Source organism: Xenia sp. Carnegie-2017, unplaced genomic scaffold, assembly GCF_021976095.1.
Source record: "Xenia sp. Carnegie-2017 unplaced genomic scaffold, XeniaSp_v1 HiC_scaffold_25, whole genome shotgun sequence".
Classification (NCBI taxonomy): domain Eukaryota; kingdom Metazoa; phylum Cnidaria; class Anthozoa; order Malacalcyonacea; family Xeniidae; genus Xenia; species Xenia sp. Carnegie-2017.
In genome coordinates, this window is record NW_025813488.1 from 4114382 (window position 1) to 4138516 (window position 24135).

The following is a 24135-nucleotide window of genomic DNA, read 5'->3' on the forward strand; positions in this document are numbered from 1 at the left end:
GACTCCCGTCAATTAACGAAAAGTTTTCAAGAAATATACATGATATCAAAACAAGTTGTTATGTACGTATGTAGTTGATGAAGTTACTATAGACGAAGTTCTCTGTGAATGCTTATATCGAAGTCGTGTTGAAATTATTCTCTTCGGAAATTCGGTCGAGGTGAGTTTCGTTTCTTTTTTCGGTGACAAACATTCCGTAGACACTCGTTAGCGAGGAATCAACCAATTTTAATCAGGAATCATTGAGTGAATATGTTGCTAATTAATCACATTGGTTTATTTTAAAAGAACATTTGGCTGTCATTATCGACGTAAATCTTACTGCGAAAAGCATTCACGATACCACAGTTCCAATGATTAAAAATAACGTTTAAACCTCAAATTTATTTTGCAGCCTAAAACTTGGTGTCATTTTTTGGATTTTCAACTTGGATTTATAAATGCCTTGACGATAAACTTCATGAATGGTAAGTTTTCATACAATTTTGAATGGAATCAATTTTACTATCTAATAACTAATGTTGAGTATCGTAGCTTTATTCATCAATGTGTTGTTACTGTTGCTTTTTTATCGTGATTTATGAACATTTGTCAGCAGTTTATTTTCTGACGCAGTTCAAGTTCATCGTTGCTATATCTCTTGTTGTATGTACTTTTACATTTTTACTTGAATAATACAGCAATTCCCTTCCTTAACATATCCAAATATCAAGAAACTCGTGCTTAAAAGTGAGGTTACTTTAGCAACAATGACTTTATGTCTTTATTACGCGGAATCATTGCTTTTATTGTTGTCATATCTGTAAACCGTGATGATTTTATTTCAGAAACTTTAAAGGTGATCTGTTAAATAAATGTGTATGAGTATGACTATATAATTTTAATTTTTACATGACGCTGTTGATTAACATTGATTGACAGCTATGATTAGTATGCAGTAATATGTGAAACGCTTATCGTGCTAACAAGTCAAGGTTTTCGTAAAGCCGGAATTGAATATTTTGTGCATACTGGTTGTATGGCCAAACGAAACGTGACATTGTGTATTCGTTGAGCTGTAAGAATGTTTCATTGGTTTGATTGGCATTCATGTGTAAGTTACCATGTTCTTTATTAAAGCGGTATTGATAGTAGAAAGATGCAGGAAGATATGTAGGTGCAAAGATACCCAATGTCATGACGAACGAATGCATATTTTATTATTTCTGGCGTGGGCGTACCGCGTACCTATTTTTTAGTGTAATGATGAGTCTGATGTATGGCCTGATAAAAATCATGAGATCACAATGACTTGGCGTTTTTTTGTACATAGAAACATGACTCGTTCTTTTATTTTTATTATTAATGTTCGTAGCGATTGTGTTTGGCCAATATTTATACAGGAGAAATCAAGCGGTTATACTCAGTACTATGGCTGAAAATGTAGATTTAATATCGTTCGGTAAACATTGTCATGTGAAGGATTGTAAAAAGTTAGATTTTCTTCCATTTAAATGTACTTTTTGTCAAGAATATTTCTGGTACGATTATGGCATTTCTTTATTTGAAATTTTGGTACATTTATCTGGAAAAGGCGCTTTGATGGCACACAGATCGAGTCGTAAATTTTGAAGTTAATCTTGAATATATATTACTATTTTCAGCCTTGAACACAGGACAGCATCTTCTCATCAATGCCCTAGAAATTACGTCACTGATGTAAGACTTAAAATAATACAAAACTATTGTTTTAGCCAGAAATAAGTTTCATGAAATGTGCATTTTCTGCTTACCACTGTTTAGTCAAATGAGTATGTGACATGTCATTCAACTTAATACTGTAGGTTCAAGTACCAGTATGTCCACTGTGTGGACAGATGGTGAAGAAATCAAGACATCAGGATGCTAATGTTCAGGTAGATGGATTTAACTACCATGATTTGCTACAGTTGAAATTTTCCTTATTTGTGAGTTACAATAAACAATTCATTTTTCTTTAAAGGTTGCCTATCATATTCAAAGTGGTTGTAAAGAATTGGTTGTTAATCAAAAGGTCAAAAAAGAGGGGAGATGTTCTTTCAAAGGATGCAAAAAACATGAGATGATTCCTTTTACATGTGATCAATGTCATAGACAGTTTTGTGTGAGGTAAGATATTTATTTTTCCACTAGAGAGGGTTAGAACTAACCTTGGATTTTAAATGACAATTCACTATTGTTGAAATAATGAGATTAAAATAAATTATTGTATTTTTAATTGAATTTATGCTATTTTTAAGGCATAGACATGCTCAAGATCATCTTTGCCATGGAAATATTCTTTATCCAGTGGTTACATGTGCATAAATTACTATCTTAGATGTGCAAGTTGAAACAACTGTTAATAGCAAAGTTTTATTATGTTTTAGGTATTATTTATTTGATAACAACATGTAATGAGTTGTAAACATTTATTAAATTTTATAGCTCAATTTTTTAAGTTAACTAGTGGTTTATGTTTATTCTGTATTATACATAATTCTTTACTTCATATCATATTTGAAAACTTACAAATGATTATGCAATTGATGTGAAACTTAATGAATTTTCACACAGTAAGTAATTAAATGTTTGGAGGGAAGGAGTTTAACATAAATTTAATTAGGAGATATTCTTCCTTGTAAACCAAACAACAAAAAATCTTATTATTAGCCATTACTACAACACAGCAGTTACTAAATGGATACTGAATGTGTGACCTGGTTAAAGTGTGTTTTTTTTGGCTGAATAATTGATGTAGGAATGTTTTTACACACTCCTGGAACTCCAACTGTGAATTGATTGTGAGGTAATAAAGTAAAAACAGTACTTTATGTGCCCATATAATGTAGCTGTAAGCAGTTTGTGAAAAAATATTTGAAATTCCAATCGTGTTCTGGTCAACGTATAAAATTACACAAATGAAAATGAAAAATTTACATAAAAGTGAATTTAACATGAGTGTTATCTAAAAACATTTCAATCTTAACGTTCAGGTGAAGTTTATTTGAGGTTTTTGCATCAGAACTGCACAACAACAAATTTAGTTTTTGCCTCGTTGGTTTCTTATCCATTGCTCGTGTTCTTCTCTGATATTCCTTATTGCCTGGGCTGCATTTTTAATCAGCAACAGCATTTCCCTATTTGCTCTTTTCTAAAAGGAGAACGAAAACGGTATGCCTTACATTCCTAAAAGTATGCTAAGTTTTATGAAACGTACTTGCTTTTCGTGTGTCTTTTTTGTGAGCTTAACATTTTCCAAGGATGCAGGGGTTATTTTATTTGCCGGCAACGCACTAAACTCGTATGGGTCAATAGGTTGTATTTTTACTGGAGATGCATTGCAGATAGAAGTTTCGTTACTTGAAGAGACAACTGTATTTTTATCATATTTCAATAGCCCTTCGTTGTAAGTCAATGTTGACTTGAATGTCTTTCTTGGAAACATTGTCTTCCTAATTTGTTGTTCGTTTTTTGCGTGTAAGGTGCTTCTTCTTTCTTCTTTTCGCTTAGGTCCAACCCTTTTAAGCATTTATAAGGTGATTTAAAAGTATTTTGTCTTCTTGGTAGGGGAAGTGTTGGTTCAAGTTTTCTCATCAGTCTGTTGCCAATCCCGTTAGATTTTGCGTGAAGTCGCTTCGGACACTGCAAAGACAGTGTAAAAAAATTGTGTGAAACTTTCTCGTTCGACACTACTGAAAAAAAATGGTAATAACAATATTTCTTCAAAACTTAAAAATATTACTGATAAAAACAACATATTTCTTCAGTTAATCTTGACAGCGAAATCATGCTAGCGTATTTTTAGACCTTTCTCGTTGAAGCACGTAATTTTTGTGGAACAATTGTTGAAAAGGTTCTTGCATTTTTCATTTCGTAGAGTTAAGTTTTTTATTCCTTTTCAAATGTCCTCGCTCTTTGTTTTTTTTGTGTCCTACCTATGTTCCCGCCGCAAACGAACAGTCCATGATAGCTTGAGGGAAGTCATCTGACACTTGTTCACCTTTGATCATACGTAGTTAATTCATACAGGTGATATTGAAAAATTTTGTTCAAGATTATACACTACTTCTCGTGGAAATAAAAAAGTCTATCATGCCTAAGATACAAGGTAAGTCTTTCAAAATATAGGTAAATAAATTACAACAAGTTAATCAACAATTTTATACGGTTAATCGCACTTCATTCTTTCCCACAAACAATAAAATATTTTGACAAATAATGGGACTACTAGAAGTTTTTCTCTTTGCTGAACGAATCGTTTTTATGTTTTTAGTGGCTAATCCTGTCGTGGAAATCCAAGGAGATGAAATGACTAGGTTAGTAATAATAGTTCATTATAAAGCAGTTAGTTGATTTAATTATATCTTGTATGCCTGAAACTGCTTGTCGCCAAGGTGTGGATTTTAAATTGATTTCACTTTGTACAAATATTAATGACAGCAAAGACCTCATTTAAATTAAATGTTTTACCAGTTTATTTTATTATCTTTTTCTAATTTAGAATTATTTGGGATCTGATAAAAGAGAAACTAATAAAGCCATATTTGGATTTAAATATTCAGTTTTATGACCTGGGAATTCAGAGCCGTGATTCTACAAACGATCAAAGTGAGAATGTACTTAATAAATTATAAAAATATCAATTTATTGTCATACTATTGTCTATATGATATGCAATAAAGATCTTGTAAAAAATTATTGGTACACTCTATATGAGTATCAGTTGACATTTTAATATAGTACCCCATTCTCAATCATTTTGACAATAAAAATACAAAGTTTTTATTTTCAGTTACTATAGATGCAGCAGAAGCAATTCGCAGGTGCAATGTTGGAATAAAATGTGCTACCATCACCCCCGATGAGAAACGTGTTGAAGGTTTGAGAAACTACAGTTTCACAAATTCACTATGTTTTTGAGCACGTTTAGATAATCCATCTCTCCTTTCTTTGCCAAAAAAGACATATTATATATAGTAATATGAACAACATCACTTATGTATTCAGGCCAAAGTTTGTTGGTAAATGCTTCTAGTAAGAAACATAACATTGTACAATTAATTGTCTTCTAGAATTCAAATTGAAAAAGATGTGGAAATCGCCAAATGGGACAATAAGAAATATTTTAGGAGGAACAGTATTTCGTGAACCTATATTATGCAAAAATATTCCAAGACTTGTTAAATGCTGGGAGAAACCAATTATTATTGGTCGTCATGCCCACGCAGATCAGGTGAAATTAATGTCATCCTAATAGGCAAACACTAATATGATGGCCCAAATCTTGACTTCTTACATTAACATATCTTCTCTTTTTGTAGTATAAAGCAACTGATTTTGTTGTGCCTGCTCCAGGGAAATTGGAACTATTTTATACACCTTCTGATGGGGAAACCGATCATTTATGAAGTTCATGATTTTAAAAATGGTGGTGGTATTGCTATGGGAATGTACAACACTGATGAAGTATGCATTTTTTATGAGGGTTTTATATTTCGAATTTCTTGTTGAAGTTTGTTTTCATTTTTTATTCTAAAATTATTGTTCATTTTGTTTCAGTCTATCAAAGGCTTTGCTCATAGTTCCTTCCAGTATGCATTGCAAGTAAACTATCCATTGTACATGAGGTAAACATTTGGTTAATTTTGTGTTGTGCATTTCCATTCATTACAATTTATTTATTTCCACAACCTTATTCAAAGCACCAAGAACACAATTTTAAAGAAGTATGATGGGCGATTCAAAGATATATTTGAAGAAATTTATGAAAGGTAAACTTGAGAAAAAAAGATAATTTTGGTCAATATATTTGGTGATTTATAATCATATATCAACAAATTAAGATTTTCGTTGACATTCTCATAGTGAATACAAGTCAAAGTTTACAGCCAAAGGTTTGTGGTATGAACATCGATTGATTGATGATATGGTTGCATATGCATTAAAAAGTGTAGGTGGATTTGTTTGGGCATGTAAGAACTATGATGGTGATGTTCAGTCAGATTCTGTCGCTCAAGGTATCTTATAAATTAAATGGACTTTTGGTCTCATGTCTAATCTTTTTATTTATGCTCATATTCAGCAATTGTTTTTTAAGGTTATGGATCTCTTGGTCTAATGACAAGTGTTCTCATCTGTCCAGATGGGAAAACAGTGGAGTCTGAGGCTGCTCATGGAACAGTCACTCGACATTACCGTTTACATCAACAAGGAAAGGAAACTTCAACCAATCCAGTTGGTGTGTAGAATATTATTCATCAATTTACAAAGAAAAGGATTAATTACTATATTTTTGCTTTAGCATCAATATTTGCTTGGACAAAAGGTTTGGAGCATCGAGCTAAACTAGATGGTAAATAAGAATGTTGGTTTTAGTGCATGTAAGAAGGCAGAGAGGGTCACTCTAGCCAATGGCTTTGTTAATAACTCTTGATAGTTACTATTTTAATCTCCCGTTTACACTATACCGGATTGCTATTGTAGCAGGTTGAATATTCCTTATATTAAAAGGCAGTGAAATCGTTCAACATCAGAAACACAATCAAATAGACTAAATCTATCAGCTTAGTAAGCTTTTACTCCGAACAGTTACCCCTTTAAAGCAAATGAAGATGTCGTGATGAGCGAATCCGGTATAGTGTAAACACAGCCTAATTTTGATATAAACAATTACAATTACCAGAGATGCATGATTTATGACAATGAACAATAAGTACTTGAAAATAGTTTCAATTGGATGGGACAAACCATGAGTACATGTCAGAGAAAATTGTGTTAAGGTATTTTACAACTACTCAGATTTCTTCACTTTTGCTTTAGTTTGAGTGACCTGTAGTAAAACTGAATGAGACATGATGATTAATTGCATTTGGGAAGAACAACTTTTAAATATTTTTTTCTTGTTAAAGGTAATGAAGCTTTAAAGAATTTCTGCAAGTCTCTGGAAGAAGCTTGTATTGAAACAATTGAATCAGGAAGTATGACTAAAGATTTAGCTGGTTGCATCAAGGGAATTCAAAATGTTACAAGGTCTGACTATCTAAATACATTTGAATTCTTGGATAAAATTGCACTAATGCTGAAGAACAAGCTATCTAAAAGTAATTTATGAATTAGAAAACACAAATAATGGCACATAATAATTGTAATCTACAAATCAATTAGAATTTTCTGAATCACTTATTTGCATAAATTAAATGGAGGGGGTATTGCAATGAAATCAAAATATAGAGACACTATATTTTTATATATTTATACATGGATGAGATTTTGGGGATTTGAAATATAAATATATCATGTTTTAATCCAAGATAAACCGTAGTAAAATACAAAGAATGTTGTCACTAGTCCAAGGATCATGTAACACATGCATTTTCTGTCTGATCTTGCTGATTTGATAACTTGCTGTAATCGTTGAGAGCTGCCATTCAATAAACCACCTGCACCATTAAATTGGTCATCCTAGTAATTGAAGAACATTCATTGTTGGTAATTTATCATTTTCCTTGGAGAAATTTTCAAAATATACACACAACCTTCTCAGTCTGCATGAATATTAGAAGTGAAAACCAATAAATAAAATGATTTTTTGGGTTTGACATGCATCAATAATATGTTTTAATTGAAATATTATTGACTGCGATTATCTGTGAATATGAACTCTTTTAAAATCATTGGTGCATTTCAATTTTTTTGTATTATTTACATCAAAATCTTTTTTTTTCAACTTACCATTCCATCCAAATATTTATTTTGATTGTCTGCATCATGTTTAATATCAACAGCAATCTAAAGAAAAAGCTATCTATATTAAATCAAGTGAGTCATCAGTAGTGTCAATATTATTATGAAAACAATATATATAAATATATGTCATATAATAGGAATATATAAACAATATGTATTAACATTTCATTCCTGTAAACATTTAACTTTAGATAACATAAATCAACATTTTCTTTATTCTCACAGCTTTTAGTCTTGACACTTTTCCCGCTAAATTATCTAACATCCGATCATTTTCAGCTAACAGATTTTCTTCCTCGCTTTTACGAAGTCCTTTTAAATGTAAAAATGCGTATTGCTTTTGAATGACACGAAACTGATCAGTCTCAAGACACAAACAATAAGTGAAAGGTTTCAATATAATTATAGTTTTGCTAGTACGTTTGCAAGTACTTAACACAAAACAGTTTGGACACTTTTCAGCATTAAATAAATATATTAAATTTACTGACAATAACACATAAAAACTTGTAGGTTATTTGATAAAAGAATTATTTCTCATTTTATCTTACCATTTCGTGACGCCATATTCATTAAAGTACATGCGAGATTGTATCCCCGGGATTTGTCACTCAAGTCCAACTGCTTACTTTATCTTAACTCATTCAAAGTTTTAAAGGGAAAAATTTCAAAAGTTAGATGGGTTTTTTTTAATTTTTTGATGCACCAAAACCACTGAAATTTTAGCTGCTTAAAGAAAGCTTATCAGCCACTGAACTCATTACTTTTTGTCATTAAATATTGCATTGACAATATAAAAGTAACAATGTATCAAGTTTACTTTGTTATTGCATTCAGTTAAATGTAGTAATCTCAACTTGGTTAATAGCACCAGTTGATTCTTCTATAGTTACAACAACCTCCGTTGTTTCAGTGTTTTCAGTCACCTCCAAGTTAGTGCTCTCAATACTTTGTGGAAATATTTGATCATACGCCATGAATCTGAAAGGCTTTCCAGACAAGCATAAAGCTTTGTGAGCTAACAACATCACTTCTGATTCAAAACTTTTTCGACAAACAGAGCAAGAATATGGTTTTGGTTCTTCTTCATGGGTTTTCATGTGGATCATAAGATTTGCTTCACGAGCAAAAGCCTTATCACATTTTACACATTTGTGCTTCTTTTCTTCCGAATGGATAAGCTCGTGATTCAATAGCGCTTTCTCACTTGCAAATGATTTAGAGCAGAACTCACACTCATAATCCTTTACAATGCTATGTGTCTTCACATGGGATAACAAGCCAGATGCTTGTTTGAAGGCACGTTGACAAACTTGGCAAATGAAAGGACATTCACCAGTGTGAGTTCTCTCGTGATTGATCAAATGTGTTAGTTGAGTAAAAGCTTTCTTGCAGTAAGTGCACACATGTGGTTTTTCACCAGAATGAATCCGTTGATGTTGTGTTAATGCAACCGATTGCTTGAATCTACATCAAAATAATTAACAAAGTAATGAGTATAGACACCATTTTACAGAAGATATAGTTAGTTTACTAGAATACCTTTTTTTACAGTCTGAACATTGATATGGTCGTTCATTTGTGTGAATTCTTTCGTGTCGTTTGGCATGTGACAAGATCTTGAAACTTTTTTCACAATACTCACATTTGAAAGGTCGTTCATTAGTGTGAACTCGTTCGTGTCTTGTTAGGTCACATCGCTTTAAAAATACTTTAAGACATGTTTCACACTGATGTTTCTTTATTTTTTCTGGATTTGTCTCGTGTGTAATCCGGTGACTGTACAAAGTTGATGCAGTATGGAAATCCTTTCCACAATCAGCACATATATAATCGCGAGCAGGATTATGTGTTTCCTTGTGTGTGGCAAGATGAGATTTGTCTTTGAACGTCTTCTCACAAATATCACAGGAGAACGGTCGTTCTCCGCTGTGAACACGTTCGTGACGGCGTAAGTGTGATGGCCGATCGAAACATTTGGAACAAACTGCACATACGTGTTTTCTTTTTTCAGATTTTAGTTTGTTTTCAATACTTTTGTCGATTTTCTCCCGCTTCTGTCTCGGCTTTTTCCATCCATTTTCACTGGGTTTTGTATTTTTTATCTTTCCCATTTTTGGGGGAGATAACGGTTTACACAAAAAAGATTATATTTTGACCACTATCAACCACTTCTTCGAGCATGCTTCCTTGCTTTGAAGACCGAGCATCACGACATTCGATAGACAATTTTGTCGAAGCTTTTGTCATTTTACTCGTCATTTATATCCACAAATAAACGAATCAGTTTATCAAAAACAGATCAAAGATGGCCGACTGTTGTGGTTATTTGTTTAGTGGAATAGACACAAAATTTCCTATTATTTCTTCAGAAAGACTTGCATATTACAACTTCAGTCTCTTATATGTGTGCTGAATCATCTGCGGTCTTGCATGGTGAAGTTATTTTGTAAGTATTACTTGGAATAGTATAACATTTTATCAAGTCTTGATTCGCCAGCCAGTTAGTCATTTTTAATTTCTGCTAATCGACACCATTTTTTACGATTTTTTTGGTCTTACCTTATTCATAGAAATGAAATTGAGTGATGAATGAAAATATCTTGAATAGTTGACTTGCCTTGGTTACGTTTAGCTGGCAGGCACATTTGGTCAAGTGCTTTTGACAACACTAGCTGCCTAGCAACAATGGTTGCTATCTCTTGGAATACATTTGCCTTCCAGCAAAACATTTAAAAGGCTTGTCATCTATAAAAGAATGTATGCCAGTAATACTTTCATGACAATGATAGTTTTTCACATGAATAACTTTGATTTTAGAGAGATGGACACTTGATTAAATGTAAAAACACTTAGAAAGAACTTAGTATGTGCTGGATTTTGACCTGCTCATTCAATGGTAAGAAATTAATTGTGAATAATTGCAAGAAGATTGCAATAAAATATTTTTTTGAAAACAGGAGCTATATTTGAAACAGAAATAGTTGTGTTTAAAAACAGAAATAGTACTGTTTTTGGAATCATAGCTATTTTGAGTATCTTTGATAAAATCAGGAAACAGTTTCATTTTGATTTTTAAAAGAAGACAATAAAAACCTAAATAAGCCAAATTTGAAAAGTAGACCAAAAGGAATTTCGATTTTAAATAAGCCTAACGTGAGAAAAATAAGCTCTAAATATTAAGTCAAAGCAATTGGCGCTGTATAATAATAAGCCTAATATCAATTTGATTATGTCTCCAAAGAAACATTTTTGTCAAAAAAAAATTGCTCATCGTTTTTTTTTAACTCATTCACACAATGCACAAGTTTCAGAATCGATTAATTTGTAATTTCAGTCAGTTTGAATTCAAGCATTACAGCTCATTGATAAGACACGTTACCAAAAAAAGATGTAAAAATCTTCCAGCTCATGGGAATCATTCAAACAAAATGACAACTTAAATGAAAAACTGTCAGATTCTACTTCTAACCTTGAAAATACTCACAAAATTGTTGGCAGAGAAATAAACAACTTTAATGACGATGATTTTATAAAGATGAACAGAGTTACTGCATTGACCTTGATGAACTGTAATGACCTTGGCGAATCTGAATTTAAAACTCCCGAGTCAATGAATGTCACTTATGAAAGTCCAAAGGAAAACTGTTTTTCTAAACTTGAAAAAGACAGACTGACTTCGAAATTAGGTATGTAATTTGATTTATTTCAAAGAAATAATGTATTTTTAGGTAATGATTTTAATATTTCTAATAAAATAAATAGAGTTTGCAAAACGTCGTTTTATTTCGCAAAACACTCAAATGTTATCTTCTGGTAAACTTGTTCAACGCATTGAAGAAAAAATCGTAATTTTCTTGCAGACACAACTTCAGCTATACACGAAAAACAAATCAACGAAAAGACTCCTGGGAGAGACTTTAGTGAATCAGTTTACATCGCTAAGAAGGAAAGTGAAACTTCAATTGAAAATATATCTGCTAGTATTTCTGAATCACTTTTAAAAACTCACGTTGAAAATAACCAGTGTTATCAATGTGGAAAAGTGTTTTCTAAACGATCTGCTCTTACAAAACATCAACGTAGTCACGAAGACGAATGGCCCTTCGCGTGTTGCTTTTGCTGTCAAGAATTCAAATACCAAAGTTCACTTTCCCGTCACATAAAAGAACAACATTTTGGCCAAGGAAGGAAGTCACAAAATTTTGTTCCGAATCTACCACAGGAAAATTTGAAGGAAATGTTTTATGTTGATAATGAAAACGACGTGAGACCAACTATGGTTGAGGAGCAGCGATGGTTGCCTAGTTCAGATGTACACAATTTTCCAGACGAAATGTGTAATTTATATCAGCAAGTCAATTCTAATCTTGTAGATGCACCTTTGATAACGTTAGAAAGACAAAAAGAATATATCAGTAGTTCAAACAACCTACCTTCTACTACGGATTCTGGATTTAATTGCAACAGAAGTCAATCACCAAACATTGAAGGAAATTGTTTAAGTTCGAGTAACGATGCTTTAGTCGCATCATGTAGCAATTTTGATTTAGACAGTTGTTCAAACTTGGAAGGTGAAGAAGAAATGTTTCTTTCTCCTGTAAATAACAACTGTCACAAAATCGACCCAGTATCGGAGTATGATTTTCCCATTACTTCAAACGATGATAATGGTTTTGTTCACGTGAAATGTATAAATGATTCAGTTGACTGTAGCGTTTTTCGACACTGGAAAGCACAGCATTATGACAGTGGAAGAAAGAGATCTGCCTGGAATAGAATTGCTGAAAATACAACAGACTTTCATTATCGAGAGAGGATATTTGGACATCGTTGTAACATTGAAGAAATACAATTAACAAACGCTTTTGCGCATGATAGTTCTAAACACTTAATAGAAACAAGAGATGTGGAAAATTGCTGTAAAACAATACCACGACAAACTGTGCTAAATCCCTCTCTTTCAAATGAAATGAGGGATTTTGATAGCATCTGTAAAAGTGAAGATTTAAGGAAGAATGAAACATTTGTTAGCAAATCTATCGAAGAAGATTTTGACGACATTAAATATAGTAGAGATTCGAAAATATCAGTAAATATGCTGACTTCAAAAGATAAAGAATTCAACGAAAACGTTATTTTAGGTGATAATCATGATTGTTTAACCATAAATACTTCGGAAGAGTGTAAGCAAGAATTTGCGATGTCTAGCGGCGATTCTATTGGATCTGCTGTTTACAAAGTTGACACCAAACCATGCGTATCTGATTGCGTATTGACGTCACAAGACTTATCCCATTTATGTCAAAGAAAAGCAGAAAAAAACGACATTCGTGTCAGGTATGTGGGAAAGTTTTCAATAAAAAACATGAATTACGTAAACACTGGATTGTTCACAGTGATGAAAGATCATTCGTTTGTAAGCTGTGTTTTAAAGATTTTAAGTACAAGGGATCGTTGGTACGTCATATTAAAGAACAGCACTACGGTCTTGGACGCAAGAAAGCAAACAGAGCTTTAGCGAATGAAATCCTTCGCGAAATGAATAGTTTAATGTGTGAAAGGGTGAAGGAAAATGAACTTTTTAATGGTTGTGGTCAACAAGAAGGATTGAGCCCCAAACTTTCGGCAGAAAATGATAAGAAACATGTCGTGATTGACTCTTTGCTTTGTAATGATAAAGCCAAAGACTACGATGGAAATGTTAAAGAAAATTCGTGGCCTTTATTCGACAAGCATTTATCTAGAGAGTTGAAACTGTTGGCTTTCAAAAACAAAGAACGATTTCCCGAAAAATGTATTTCTACCAATTTAGAGCATGCAAGTCGCATTTCACATGTCACAGTCGAGAAAGATGAAATTCTTAAATTAATCCCAGATAGCAAAAATCTCGATGGTAAGAATAAAGAATCTTGATGTATTACTGCATGACGATGATAAAATGTTAAATATTGTTGCTAATGAAAAAAACACTGTTTGTTTTGTAGCTGATAAGAACGAAGATGTTGGAGTTGGCAATGAACGTGATGACGTCAAGATAGTGAAGACTACGGAAGTTGAGGATGAATTGAACGAAAATAAGACTCAACATGATGGTTATGCTGGTGTAAAATTCAACATAATACGTGTGTTTGAAGAAGAGACGAGTAATGATACGGTTACTGCAAAAAACGACGGAGTACTTGAGAAAACATTGAAACAAACATCTTGTGAAGAGTCGAAGAAGCCGAGGAAACTTTACCCTTGTAATGGATGTAACAAATCATTTACAAGTGCAGTTCGATTAAATGGACATATTTGTGGAGACCAAAGTGAAGTGAATTTTTCTTGTAGTATTTGCGGATTGACTTTTAAACATCGCGGCTCTAGAAGTAGACATGTTAAAGAGCAGCATTTGGGTGTGACAAGGAAAAAGAAGAGCCCAATAAACAGTTGTCAATCAATCAAAGGTATTGCCACCATAAAAACCGCATCGAAAAACAAAAAAAATAATAAAAATTGTGAAAATGTAGAACGGAATAATGAAAAATGTTTGGGCCAAATAAAACCAACCGTTTGTTCTGTTGAAGGTGATACGACTATGCTTGAATTTGAATATTTTGACAGGAAGCAAAACTGTTTTGGAATGAAAGATGAAATTTTAGAAAATCAAAATGTAGATGTCACATTTTATAAAGACAGAAGGCACGATTTTCTCGACGAGAAACAATTAAATGAACGCAAACCACATGAGAAAGATATTGGAAAAATCAATGAAGGCTTGAAAAGTCTATCATCAAAGACTCCCATTGATCAAACAAATTTTTTCTGGAATAAGCAAAAGCACAAGGATCCTGTTGATTGTGAAATTGAACAAGAAAAACAAGGCAAAGGCACATGTGAGGAAACACTAGAAAATTTTAATGGTTTGTCATCAAGCATTAAAGAAGATGATGGCATAACTCTTTTCAAACAATCTAAATCCCAGTTTCTATCGAAGAACAAAAATTTTCACAATATCAATGCAATAAATGCGAAGCTGTTTTTACCATGTTACTTGATTTTTTGATTCATCAAAGAATTCACAAGTAAATTTTTGTCATGATTTCTGCATTTTTATGTGGATCTTTGGTTTGTGTTCCTTTGCGATGAAATGAGATTTTGCTGAATGCGTATTTTGTACAGATATGAATATTTGTTATTTCTCTTTTAATTCGAAGAGATTCTTTCACTTAGGTCTATATAGAGGATTTTATTTTTTAGGCAATATTTGCACTGAAGTATTATGGCACTGAACTGTTATTCATTCAATTATTGTCTTCAGTGATATTAGTAACATTATTGACTCATTAACCGTGTGTAAGGTTTGTATTGTAAAATAAAAAACCCACCATTGTCGTGTTGTTTTTACTGAGCAATAGTGTGCAGCATGACCCGTTGGTTAGATATTTTACTCTACAAACTGAGCAATCGAAGCTAGTATGAGTCATTATTGTATGGCTAAATTATCTAGATGAAAATAAATAATGAATAATTCTGTTGTTTAAAATCATTTACGCGCTAACATGAAAAACGTATTGAGCATCATTAGTAATATCATGTCTCTTCATCATACAATCGAATTGCACGATTGTGCAAAACTGATCAGTTTGACAACTAGTATGCAAGTTGCCATTCAATTCTTATCATTACGAAACATTTTTGTTTTTTATTTTTTGTAACAATGTTTGTACACGGTGATCAAAGCACAAAGCATGGAGATCGAATCATTTAAAAGGACTTATGATGTGAGGATATACGTATTCTTTTTAAATGCATGCAATCTCACAGGATTATAGTTTGACAGTTGATAACGTTGCTGGCAAAAAAGGTCGGTGCAGATAACCGTTGTGCAACTTGTACAACGATGATTGACTTACGTCATATCGACCGTTTTTGCGATTTTGAAAAACGTCAGCAAAACATAAAATTTTGTTTGGATTTTATCACAAGAAAAAATGGTGGCGAACTAAACCCTGCAGTTTTTTAATAAAAATAGCTCAACGTTACTGAATAATGATTGGAAAATCAAATCATCGTGTATTTGTGTGCCTTTTACTTTTCGTTGGCTGTTTGCCATCAAGCTTTGGACAAATGGGAGAAGCTTGCAGTTTATTGACAAGAGTGGAATTTCATTTTAAGTCGTATTTCGATTTTTACTTTGAGCAAACCTCCACGACAACTTCTGGCTTATTGTACGATACGATAAAAGGTGCTTTGAAATTGTGTTGTCCCGGAGCAATTATACAATTTCTTCCATTGAGTCACACGAAGGAGAGCATTCAAGAAATAGTTACAAAGGTTAAAGGAGGGGATAAAAGTTTTCACAGCCAAGGCATTGTTAAGCTTTACTATCCAGAGTTTGCCGATGAGGTTACCACGGACGTATACGACGGCACTACACCGTTTCTTCGGCTCTCGAAGACCTCTGGTCATGCCATTATTATGGTAAAACCTCCTCCAAAAGAGCGTGTTTTTGTTGGTGAAATCATTGTAAAATCCTCGGCCATCTTAATGTTCTTGATCACATTTGCATGGATCATTGGTATTTTGGCGTGGGTGACTGTGAGTTATCAAAATATAATATTTTCTTGCAAGAGCTCAAGTAATATTGAGTAGAATGAAGCTATCTTTACTTTCAGGAACACAAATTTTGTATATCGCATCTAAATCCTTTATTATATGTTTATAGGATCATCATTATAATCCAAACGAGTTTCCCAATCCATTTTACATTGGTATGTTTGAAGGCTTTTGGTGGAGTATTGTGACGATGACAACAGTGGGGTAAGTTTTTAAAATGCACATAGCCCTTTACCCAAGATTCCAGGTATTGTAAAATTCGAGACATTTCAACTTTATTTTATATTAAAGTTTTTTATTCATTTATAAGTTATGGAGATAAAGCTCCAAAAGGTATTGTTGCTCGAATCTTGGCGATTCTTTGGATAATGATGTCGACAGTATTTCTTGCTTTGTTCACGGCCAATGCTACGACAATTTTGGCCATCAGTCAAGCAGAAGAAGATCACAGTATAACGTTGGGAAAACGAGTAATATAAAGTTTTTATGTTTTGTGAAATGAACGTTAGTTTGCTTTGTTATATACTCAGCCCTTTTTTTTTTAATTCCATGCAGATCGGCGTTTTGAACAGCAAACATTTCATCGAAGTAGAGTTGAATCTTGGAGCAACTTTGAAAAGTAAGCTTTACATTTAACCAAACTGTATTTTTGTTCAATTTTTGTACATAAACAGAAGGCAGAGCACCTTTGCACGTAAGGAAAATGAATTCTTTGCAAACTTTTCCATTTTTTTTCCAAACATTTGCATGTTCATGAAATAAATTTTAATAATATATGTAAATCCATAAGCTTTTCTTTGTCTTGTTTAGATTATAACACGACGTTTAACTGGCTTTCTGCTGCCACACAACACAAGGATGTGGATCGATTGGTATTTCCTGATTATTTGGACTTTCTCCTTTTTGTGAAAGATTGGAGGTACAAGGATTTTGTAAGTGATTCGTTTGTTCTGACAAATGCCGTCAGATTTCCCTTTCAAATCGGAGTGGCAATGGCTGCGAACGCTAAGAATCTCACAAACGTAGAAGATCGCTTTCTTCACTGTATGCGAGAGGAAATATATTCTCAAGAAAAACGGGTATTTGTAAAGCTTTTATTGCATGCAGTAATTATGTCAAATTGGTTGTGGTATAGTAAAATTGTATGTTATTTGCTTCCACTAATGACTTTGTAACAATCACGATAGTGAAATGATAAAAACAAAGGATTGATTTACTGGTTTCATTGATTTATTTTTGCTTTGAAATTCTATACCGTAATTAAAGCTTTTAGCTACATACTAAAGTATAATATGTTTTTATAGGCTAGGAAAAACTTTAAACTGTCCATGATTAAGTTCACAGAAAACACCAACACGAAAAATGTTCAAACTGCTTTGGATAATGACAATCTGTTGTTCATAAGTTACTATTTCCTCGGAACTATTGCTGTTTTGGTGAGCATTGGTCTCTCTTGGGATTATTGGAATTATCGAAAAAGAAAGCAATCTGAAAATCCTGCTCAAAGTACGATAAAAAGCTTTTATGTTAATAATATGTGAAATATTTTTACTGTTTTTACGCTTGATGTATTACTTATCCTCTTGAACAGATGGTGAAATTGAAGTGTTTGATGGCTCAAACCCTGACTTTCACGATATTCCTCTCAACTCTCAGTCGGGAGAGTTTGCTCAAACACAATTGCACAGATCTTCACCCAATTTGGAGCACAGAATGGCCATACCACTTACCAAGATACACAGCGAGCCTGCTTCTAGCAGTGTATAGTTTCAGATAAGTTTATCGTCGTGGCCAGTGTTAATTGCAAGGTGAATTTATCATATATAGAAAGAATAAAAAAGAATTTCTTCTTGTTTTTAGTTTGTTTGGCACGAAAAAATGTTTTCTCTAAAGATTTGTGATAATTGGTATTTTTGAATGTTTTTTTTTCTACCGTTGATTAACACAATGCAATGTCATTTCTTTTTTAAATTCTTTCCCTTCCCAGTGTTGAAAATATTTTGATGTCGGTTCAATGAATATGAGTTAGTTATGATAAGCCTTGTTGTTCACACAACTGCTGTTGTTTTAAAAATGGTCACCAACAATTTCGATAATGTGACATGTCCAGGTTTGCTGATTGGCACATGGGTTTGCACCTTTGCACCTGTAAAAACATAAATTACGTAGAGAATTCATTCATGTTGTTGAGAATGCGCAGAACGTCTTTTGATTGTGATAATTGTTGGGTGATCGATGTAATAGAGAAAGCCGAACTTTTGAAAAGAACCTATTTTGCGTTTGCAAAGTAGATATATTATTATCACCAGCGTGTGCTTCATTGTGAGTGACTTCTATGATCTATCTACTCTACATTATTTGATGAATATATGAACATATCTCACATATCGCAAGACACGTCATCACGAAGGACGTCAAAATACAGTGGGCTCAATGTGTACTCGAGGTCAAAGTTCACTTTTAAAAGTAACGTCTCTGATAAAGTAACAACATTCACATCTTCACACATCAAATCCTTGCATGTTACTTTATTACTTGAACAAATTTATCAAAATATGGCTTTGACGAGACCAGTGTTTATTGTGGCTGCTAAAAGGACTCCCTTTGGGTCGTTTGGAGGTAAACTACGTGATATAAAAGCCACTATGCTGGGTGTTCACAGTTCGAAAGCTGCACTAGAAAGCGGAGCTGTGGATCCTGCAACGGTCGATTCAGTGATTTTTGGTAATGTTATTCTGGTAAGAAATCAGAAACCTTGTTATTTAAGGAGTTGCATTGTCATAAATAAATTTCCGTAAAACACATCTTCGAATTTATTCAAAATATTCTTTCATTATTTGTTAGTCTTCGACTGATGCTATCTACTTAGCAAGACATGTTGGCCTTCACTCGCAAGTACCTATTGCGTCAACCGCCCTTTCTGTCAATCGTTTGTGTGGCTCAGGATTTCAAGCAATTGTGACTGCTGCCCAGGTTGAAAATTAGTGGCATCAATTAGTATTGCACTAGCTCAAAATTTTTGCTGACCTGTTAACTTTTTATGATGAAGCAAATTGTTCTTGGAGAAAGTGATATAGTTCTTGCTGGAGGAACAGAAAATATGAGTCAAGCACCATTTGCTGTCAGGGACATAAGATGGGGACCAAAATTTGGCTCTGAACTCAAAGTAATTTTTGTTTGTTTTATATTGTATTTTTTGTGTTGTTGTAATTCATCTTTTGTTGTTTTCTCTTTAATTATAATGGAGCAAAAAACATTTCTCTTCTTAAGTTAGAGGATACTTTGTGGGCAGGTCTTACAGACAGTTACTGCAATTTTCCTATGGCTGTAACAGCCGAGAACCTTGCTGAAATGTATAAAATATCTCGTGAAGATTGTGATCGGTATGCTCTTGAATCACAGACAAGATGGACTAATGGTAAATTAAAATGTTGATAAATGTTTTGGTATTTCATTGACCTGTATTTCTTTGGTTTGATGATATGTAAAAAGGATATGTTTTCAATTATGACTTTGCAGCTCAGCAATCAGGTGTGTTTGAGGCAGAAATTGCATCAATAAAAGTGAAAGGTCGCAAAGGTGAAGAGGACTTTGGTGTTGATGAACACCCTCGTGTAGGAACAGATATGACAAGTTTAGGAAAATTACCTCCTGTTTTTAAGAAAGATGGAACTGTTACAGCTGGTAATGCATCGGTATGAAAGTATTTAATAATTTTACAACAAACTTTGTCTTTTTTAGATTCTCATTTATCATTTCACTTTACGTAGGGTATTTGTGATGGAGCTGCATCATTGGTATTAGCCAGTGAGAAGGCAGTGAAGGAACAAGGTCTTAAACCATTAGCTCGTTTAATTTCTTACTGTGTATCTGGTGTTGAGCCATCAATCATGGGGATCGGTCCAGTGCCTTCAATGAAGGGAGCTTTGACAAAGGCAGGCAAAACACTAGATGACATGGATTTAATTGAGGTCTGTTGTTCATACTTATACAATTAATACAAACATTGCAAGCAATAGAAATCCATCAAGTGTTCTAGGGTGTATCTCCAGTCCTATATGCAATGTGCGAATTAACGGTGTGCAATGTGCCATTTGCACATTGTTTTAGCTAAAATGAAAACAATTGCACATCACTTTTTCAAACGATGTGCAAAAATAGCGGTTTTAATGAAAAACACTGTCGTAAATCATATGAATTTGTTCACCTTTGAAAATATTAATTTAGCAATTAGCAGTATATAATAATTAACGTAATTTCGATTTGATTATGCCTATAAAGAAACATGCTTGTCAAAAAAATTGCACATTGTTTTTTCTGAACTAATTCGCACACTGCCTATATGTTTAGCACAGTTGACAAAGGACTCTATTAACAACAAATTCTGTACTTTTTTCCATCAACAGGTGAATGAAGCATTTGCTGCACAAATTTTGGCAGTAATGAAAGAATTAAATTTGAACCATGAGAAAACAAACGTCAATGGGGTGCAATTGCACTTGGCCATCCTTTGGCAACATCTGGTGCAAGAATCATGGGTCATCTAGTCCATGAGCTTAGACGCACTGGTGGTAAATTTGCTATAGGGTCAGCATGTATAGGTGGTGGTCAGGGGATGGCTTTGGTTATTGAAAACATACAATAAACAGATGGGGGTTTCAGTTGTTCTATGTTTAATGTTGACATGAAAAATATTTTTTAATCTATATGAAAAATATTTGCCTTTTTATTCATATGTATGGGCTATAGTCAATTACGGTCCAGCATTTTTGTTTTTTTAAACAGTTCTTAAACAATAAATATTTACAAGAAACTTTAAAATTCCACCAACAATTTACTTGCTTGCTTCACGTGCCTAAATAATAATTGTTAGTGCTGATTAATTGTTATTAAAGTTTATCAATTTCATAAAAAAACTGACGACTAGTGGCTGTGGCTCAGGCTAACCTTTATCGTCAAAGACTCACGTCGAAGTTCCTTAATAACTGAAGCTAAAGCTTCCGGATTCACTCCCGCCTCACACAGCTTCACACATAGTACAAGGGTCTCAGAATCAAGTCCTGTATTTAGTAGATTGCTCATTTCCATTAAAACTAAAAAGTTTTTAATACTTGATGTCTTGATGAAGAATTGAAGATGATAAAATACGTTAACTCTTACACAATACAACCCCAGTTGTTTCTAAAAACTACATGATTAATTATACTGCTATAAAATTTGCGAGAACAAATTAGATATAATTGTTGAAAAGCAAAAAAACTACCTTCTATAGTCTCTCTTGTTGACTTAGCGCTCACGGTATTGTCCGCCATTTTGGAATTACAAGTTGAATTTTCCAAAATGGAAGGAGAAGGTAAAACCTTGTTGTGAGAATTTAGCTGATCATAAATAGCTTTTTAAATATTGGTCATTACGAAAGTGTTTTTCCATCTCGAAATACTTAAGTCATTGAAACAAAACAGGTTTTATTTCTTTGAAATGGATGAATAATGAGCACTCTATTCCTAAAAATCCCTTATTTCAAGAATCTTTTCTGATCCATACACAATTTCTTATTACATTATTGTTGTTACAAGCTTGAAAGCGGTCTATTCAAAAAATTATACCTTCGTACATCTGCTGGCGAGGATATTGCTATTTTATTTATTTTTTTTGTCTTAGTTATTGAAATATGTCATATCCAACTCTAGGTAGCACCATAGGTGAATACTCTTCTATTTCAAGCTTTAATTCAACAAAAAATCCGTTTGACAGTGGAGTAGAGAGTAAATTAAACTTACCAGCTCTTAATGCCAGTCCATCAATGTTTGTTGAAACCAACACACCTGGAAGTCCAAAGGTATTTTAGCAGCTAATATGTGATTTTTATATTTTTTATTTTGCATGAACATTTTTTCCATTTAACTTTGATATCGTAAAAAAACACTTGTTAAGTTTGTAAAACAACACTAAAACCAAAATAAGTGACATAAAATGAGAAGATGACCCTCCGTCCACTAACTTGTGAATATTGTTTGAATTTTTGGTACGTAAAAAATGCTTATTAAATAATATGTTTCTTGTTTTATTCATGTATTTTCGTTGCAAATAAACGCAGTCATTTTAATTTTTCTTGCTTATATATTTACCAAAGTGTTGCAGAGAAAATTGCAACAAGGTCCATAAAATCTTCACTCTTCAACATAGGTCAGGTCAATATTAACTCCTTATAAATTTATTTATATACCAGGGATAGTGTTAGACTGTTTAAAAGCATAATTTTGTGCATGAAAATGTATGAATACTTGCTTTGCCTGCATGAAATATGCTGCAAAAAATGGCTAATGTGCAACACCTGACAGGTCTGTATTCGTGTATGAACTATGTTGAAGAAAAATTCCTTCATCTGTGAAAATTACATTATGTAATCTATTCTAACAATGAAATTTTGAAAATATGTATCTTTAAGATTAATATAATGTTGAAAAACACAATGTTATTAAGCATATACAACAATTTTTATGTAGAAAAAAGAATTTCGCTGGTCAATTGATCAAATGTCAAAACTGGTAAGATTTGATATTATACATAATAATGACTTTACAAAATAATACTATCCTATGTATCACCATTATAACTTCTAGGATCCTGCTGACATTGATGAATTTCCTAATCAAGATTATAATAGTATGTGTGACAGGTATTAGTACAGATATTTGACAGGTTTTTGCTGTTTTCATCAATTTTGTCAACAGTTTCTAATATATTTAGAGTGGAAGATGAAGAGAGACTACAAAAGGAAATAAATGAGGTATGTAAGAGCATGCAAAATTATGTAAAAACTATTTCTAACATTTGTCTTTTTGTTTGTAGTATTTTTCACATGGGACTATCTTACCATCGCCATGGACACCAGACATCAAACATGTGACATTTTCTCCCCATCCTCCTTCTACTGCATGTAAGCATTTTATCATATTTGCTGATTTTAAAATATTTTATGTCATATTTGTCATGTTTTTGTTTTTGAAGATATAAGTGGAGATGAGGACTGTGCAAGTTACAACTCTAATTATTCACCATCGAAGAATATCATGATGAAAAAGAACATTGTGCATGGTAAGATTTAAAATGTTTTTATATGGATTGATACCATTCAACTGTTCTTTAATCAATTATAGAAGAGGACATATTAATTCCAAAGTCTAAGATTAAGCATGTTATTGTGTTGAATATGTTTTTAATTTGTATATTTTATGATAATTTGCTTCGTTTTTCAGCTGGTTGTCAAACGTCATTGACATTTCCACCCTTGTTTGATTTGAGTAAGATTGTTGGTGAGAAAAATACTTTAAAAGATTGTGAATAAACGTTGAATTGTGTTACATTGAAAAGTAATTTTAGATTCAGGATTTTATTCCTACATGGAAGACGAAGGGAGCTCACGTGACATGAATGTTTCGTCATTACGTCGTAAATTATTCAGTCCCGATGAACATAGTTCTCCACACAGATCACATGATCATCCACGATGCCTTCCTATGAGGTAGAAATTCTTCACCATTTCATAAATTTAAAATTTTTCTAGTCGAAAAGCGAGGATATATAATTGATCAAACGCAAAAAAATCCATTGTAGATCCATTCTTAAGAGTCCCAGTCCTTCGATTTTGGTGAGAAGCAGAGGATAAAAAATTTTTATAAAAAAAATTGTTTAAAGTTTTCAATTTGCTTTAGTTCACAACATTATTTTTTTTATCGAGCCATAAAGGAATGTTTTATTTTTATTTTGGGTTAGGTGACATCAAGT

General features: G+C 32.9%; 6 protein-coding genes and 2 long non-coding RNA genes across 10 annotated transcripts; 7 read left to right on the forward strand and 1 right to left on the reverse strand.

The window, feature by feature from the left end:
- Positions 1 to 1243: 1243 nt before the first annotated feature.
- LOC124453113 (AN1-type zinc finger protein 2A-like) lies at positions 1244 to 2463 on the forward strand. Of its 2 annotated transcripts, none has more exons than XM_047003868.1 (5): positions 1244 to 1520; positions 1644 to 1698; positions 1824 to 1895; positions 1982 to 2127; positions 2259 to 2463. In XM_047003868.1, the coding sequence occupies exons 1-5, from the start codon at positions 1345 to 1347 to the stop codon at positions 2323 to 2325; spliced, it is 516 nt and encodes a 171-aa protein (XP_046859824.1). In that variant the 5' UTR covers positions 1244 to 1344; the 3' UTR covers positions 2326 to 2463. The 2 variants fall into 2 exon arrangements, with proteins under 2 accessions (XP_046859824.1, XP_046859825.1); XM_047003869.1 differs by having other exon boundaries at positions 1352 to 1472.
- Positions 2464 to 3750: 1287 nt separating this feature from the next.
- On the forward strand, positions 3751 to 7970 carry LOC124453108 (isocitrate dehydrogenase [NADP] cytoplasmic-like). The gene is given in 13 exon segments (XM_047003864.1): positions 3751 to 4108; positions 4274 to 4316; positions 4502 to 4608; positions 4793 to 4879; positions 5073 to 5233; positions 5322 to 5393; positions 5395 to 5466; positions 5560 to 5627; positions 5703 to 5771; positions 5866 to 6017; positions 6098 to 6238; positions 6302 to 6352; positions 6909 to 7970. Coding segments are annotated over 13 exon segments (1242 nt in total). The 5' UTR covers positions 3751 to 4092; the 3' UTR covers positions 7112 to 7970.
- On the reverse strand, positions 7127 to 9948 carry LOC124453109 (BET1-like protein). 2 transcript variants are annotated; one of them, XR_006950998.1, is made up of 5 exons: positions 9289 to 9948; positions 8298 to 9213; positions 7970 to 8058; positions 7732 to 7788; positions 7268 to 7461 (listed from the first exon to the last, which is right to left on the reverse strand). XR_006950998.1 is itself a non-coding variant. In XM_047003865.1 (4 exons), the coding sequence occupies exons 1-4, from the start codon at positions 8317 to 8319 to the stop codon at positions 7294 to 7296; spliced, it is 336 nt and encodes a 111-aa protein (XP_046859821.1). In that variant the 5' UTR covers positions 8320 to 8539; the 3' UTR covers positions 7127 to 7293. The 2 variants fall into 2 exon arrangements, 1 of the variants encoding a protein (XP_046859821.1); XM_047003865.1 differs by lacking the exon at positions 9289 to 9948 and having other exon boundaries at positions 7127 to 7461; positions 8298 to 8539.
- Positions 9949 to 12802: 2854 nt separating this feature from the next.
- Positions 12803 to 15277, forward strand: LOC124453315 (zinc finger protein 574-like). The gene is made up of 2 exons (XM_047004108.1): positions 12803 to 13642; positions 13734 to 15277. Exons 1-2 carry the CDS (start codon positions 13048 to 13050, stop codon positions 14792 to 14794), a joined length of 1656 nt encoding a protein of 551 aa, XP_046860064.1. The 5' UTR covers positions 12803 to 13047; the 3' UTR covers positions 14795 to 15277.
- A 2272-nt stretch (positions 15278 to 17549) lies between these two features.
- LOC124453268 lies at positions 17550 to 18206 on the forward strand. Its single transcript, XR_006951037.1, has 2 exons — positions 17550 to 17853; positions 17939 to 18206. It is a non-coding gene; the product is annotated as an uncharacterized LOC124453268 (long non-coding RNA).
- Positions 18207 to 18758: 552 nt separating this feature from the next.
- LOC124452550 (3-ketoacyl-CoA thiolase, mitochondrial-like) lies at positions 18759 to 21263 on the forward strand. The gene is given in 8 exon segments (XM_047003106.1): positions 18759 to 19085; positions 19192 to 19320; positions 19397 to 19513; positions 19618 to 19765; positions 19867 to 20042; positions 20118 to 20318; positions 20754 to 20829; positions 20832 to 21263. Coding segments are annotated over 8 exon segments (1191 nt in total). The 5' UTR covers positions 18759 to 18902; the 3' UTR covers positions 20993 to 21263.
- Positions 21264 to 21926: 663 nt separating this feature from the next.
- On the forward strand, positions 21927 to 23033 carry LOC124453477 (protein aurora borealis-like). The gene is made up of 3 exons (XM_047004291.1): positions 21927 to 22186; positions 22854 to 22895; positions 22971 to 23033. Exons 1-3 carry the CDS (start codon positions 22019 to 22021, stop codon positions 23031 to 23033), a joined length of 273 nt encoding a protein of 90 aa, XP_046860247.1. The 5' UTR covers positions 21927 to 22018.
- Positions 23034 to 23095: 62 nt separating this feature from the next.
- On the forward strand, positions 23096 to 24011 carry LOC124452554. The gene is made up of 5 exons (XR_006950805.1): positions 23096 to 23137; positions 23200 to 23287; positions 23359 to 23445; positions 23607 to 23872; positions 23965 to 24011. It is a non-coding gene; the product is annotated as an uncharacterized LOC124452554 (long non-coding RNA).
- Positions 24012 to 24135: the final 124 nt, after the last annotated feature.

Coding starts and splice junctions, on each gene's coding strand:
- LOC124453477 (XM_047004291.1), top strand. CDS start 22,019: ATGTCATATCCAACTCTAGGTAGCACCATAGGTGAATACTCTTCTATT. Junction 22,187..22,853: donor ACACACCTGGAAGTCCAAAG/GTATTTTAGCAG, acceptor ATTTTTATGTAG/AAAAAAGAATTTCGCTGGTC. Junction 22,896..22,970: donor TTGATCAAATGTCAAAACTG/GTAAGATTTGAT, acceptor TATAACTTCTAG/GATCCTGCTGACATTGATGA.
- LOC124453315 (XM_047004108.1), top strand. CDS start 13,048: ATGTCAAAGAAAAGCAGAAAAAAACGACATTCGTGTCAGGTATGTGGG. Junction 13,643..13,733: donor AGATAGCAAAAATCTCGATG/GTAAGAATAAAG, acceptor TTTGTTTTGTAG/CTGATAAGAACGAAGATGTT.
- LOC124453109 (XM_047003865.1), bottom strand. CDS start 8,319: ATGAATATGGCGTCACGAAATG. Junction 8,059..8,297: donor GAATATGGCGTCACGAAATG/GTAAGATAAAAT, acceptor TACATTTAAAAG/GACTTCGTAAAAGCGAGGAA. Junction 7,789..7,969: donor AAGTGTCAAGACTAAAAGCT/GTGAGAATAAAG, acceptor CTTTTTCTTTAG/ATTGCTGTTGATATTAAACA.
- LOC124453113 (XM_047003868.1), top strand. CDS start 1,345: ATGTTCGTAGCGATTGTGTTTGGCCAATATTTATACAGGAGAAATCAA. Junction 1,699..1,823: donor CTAGAAATTACGTCACTGAT/GTAAGACTTAAA, acceptor TTAATACTGTAG/GTTCAAGTACCAGTATGTCC. Junction 2,128..2,258: donor CATAGACAGTTTTGTGTGAG/GTAAGATATTTA, acceptor GCTATTTTTAAG/GCATAGACATGCTCAAGATC.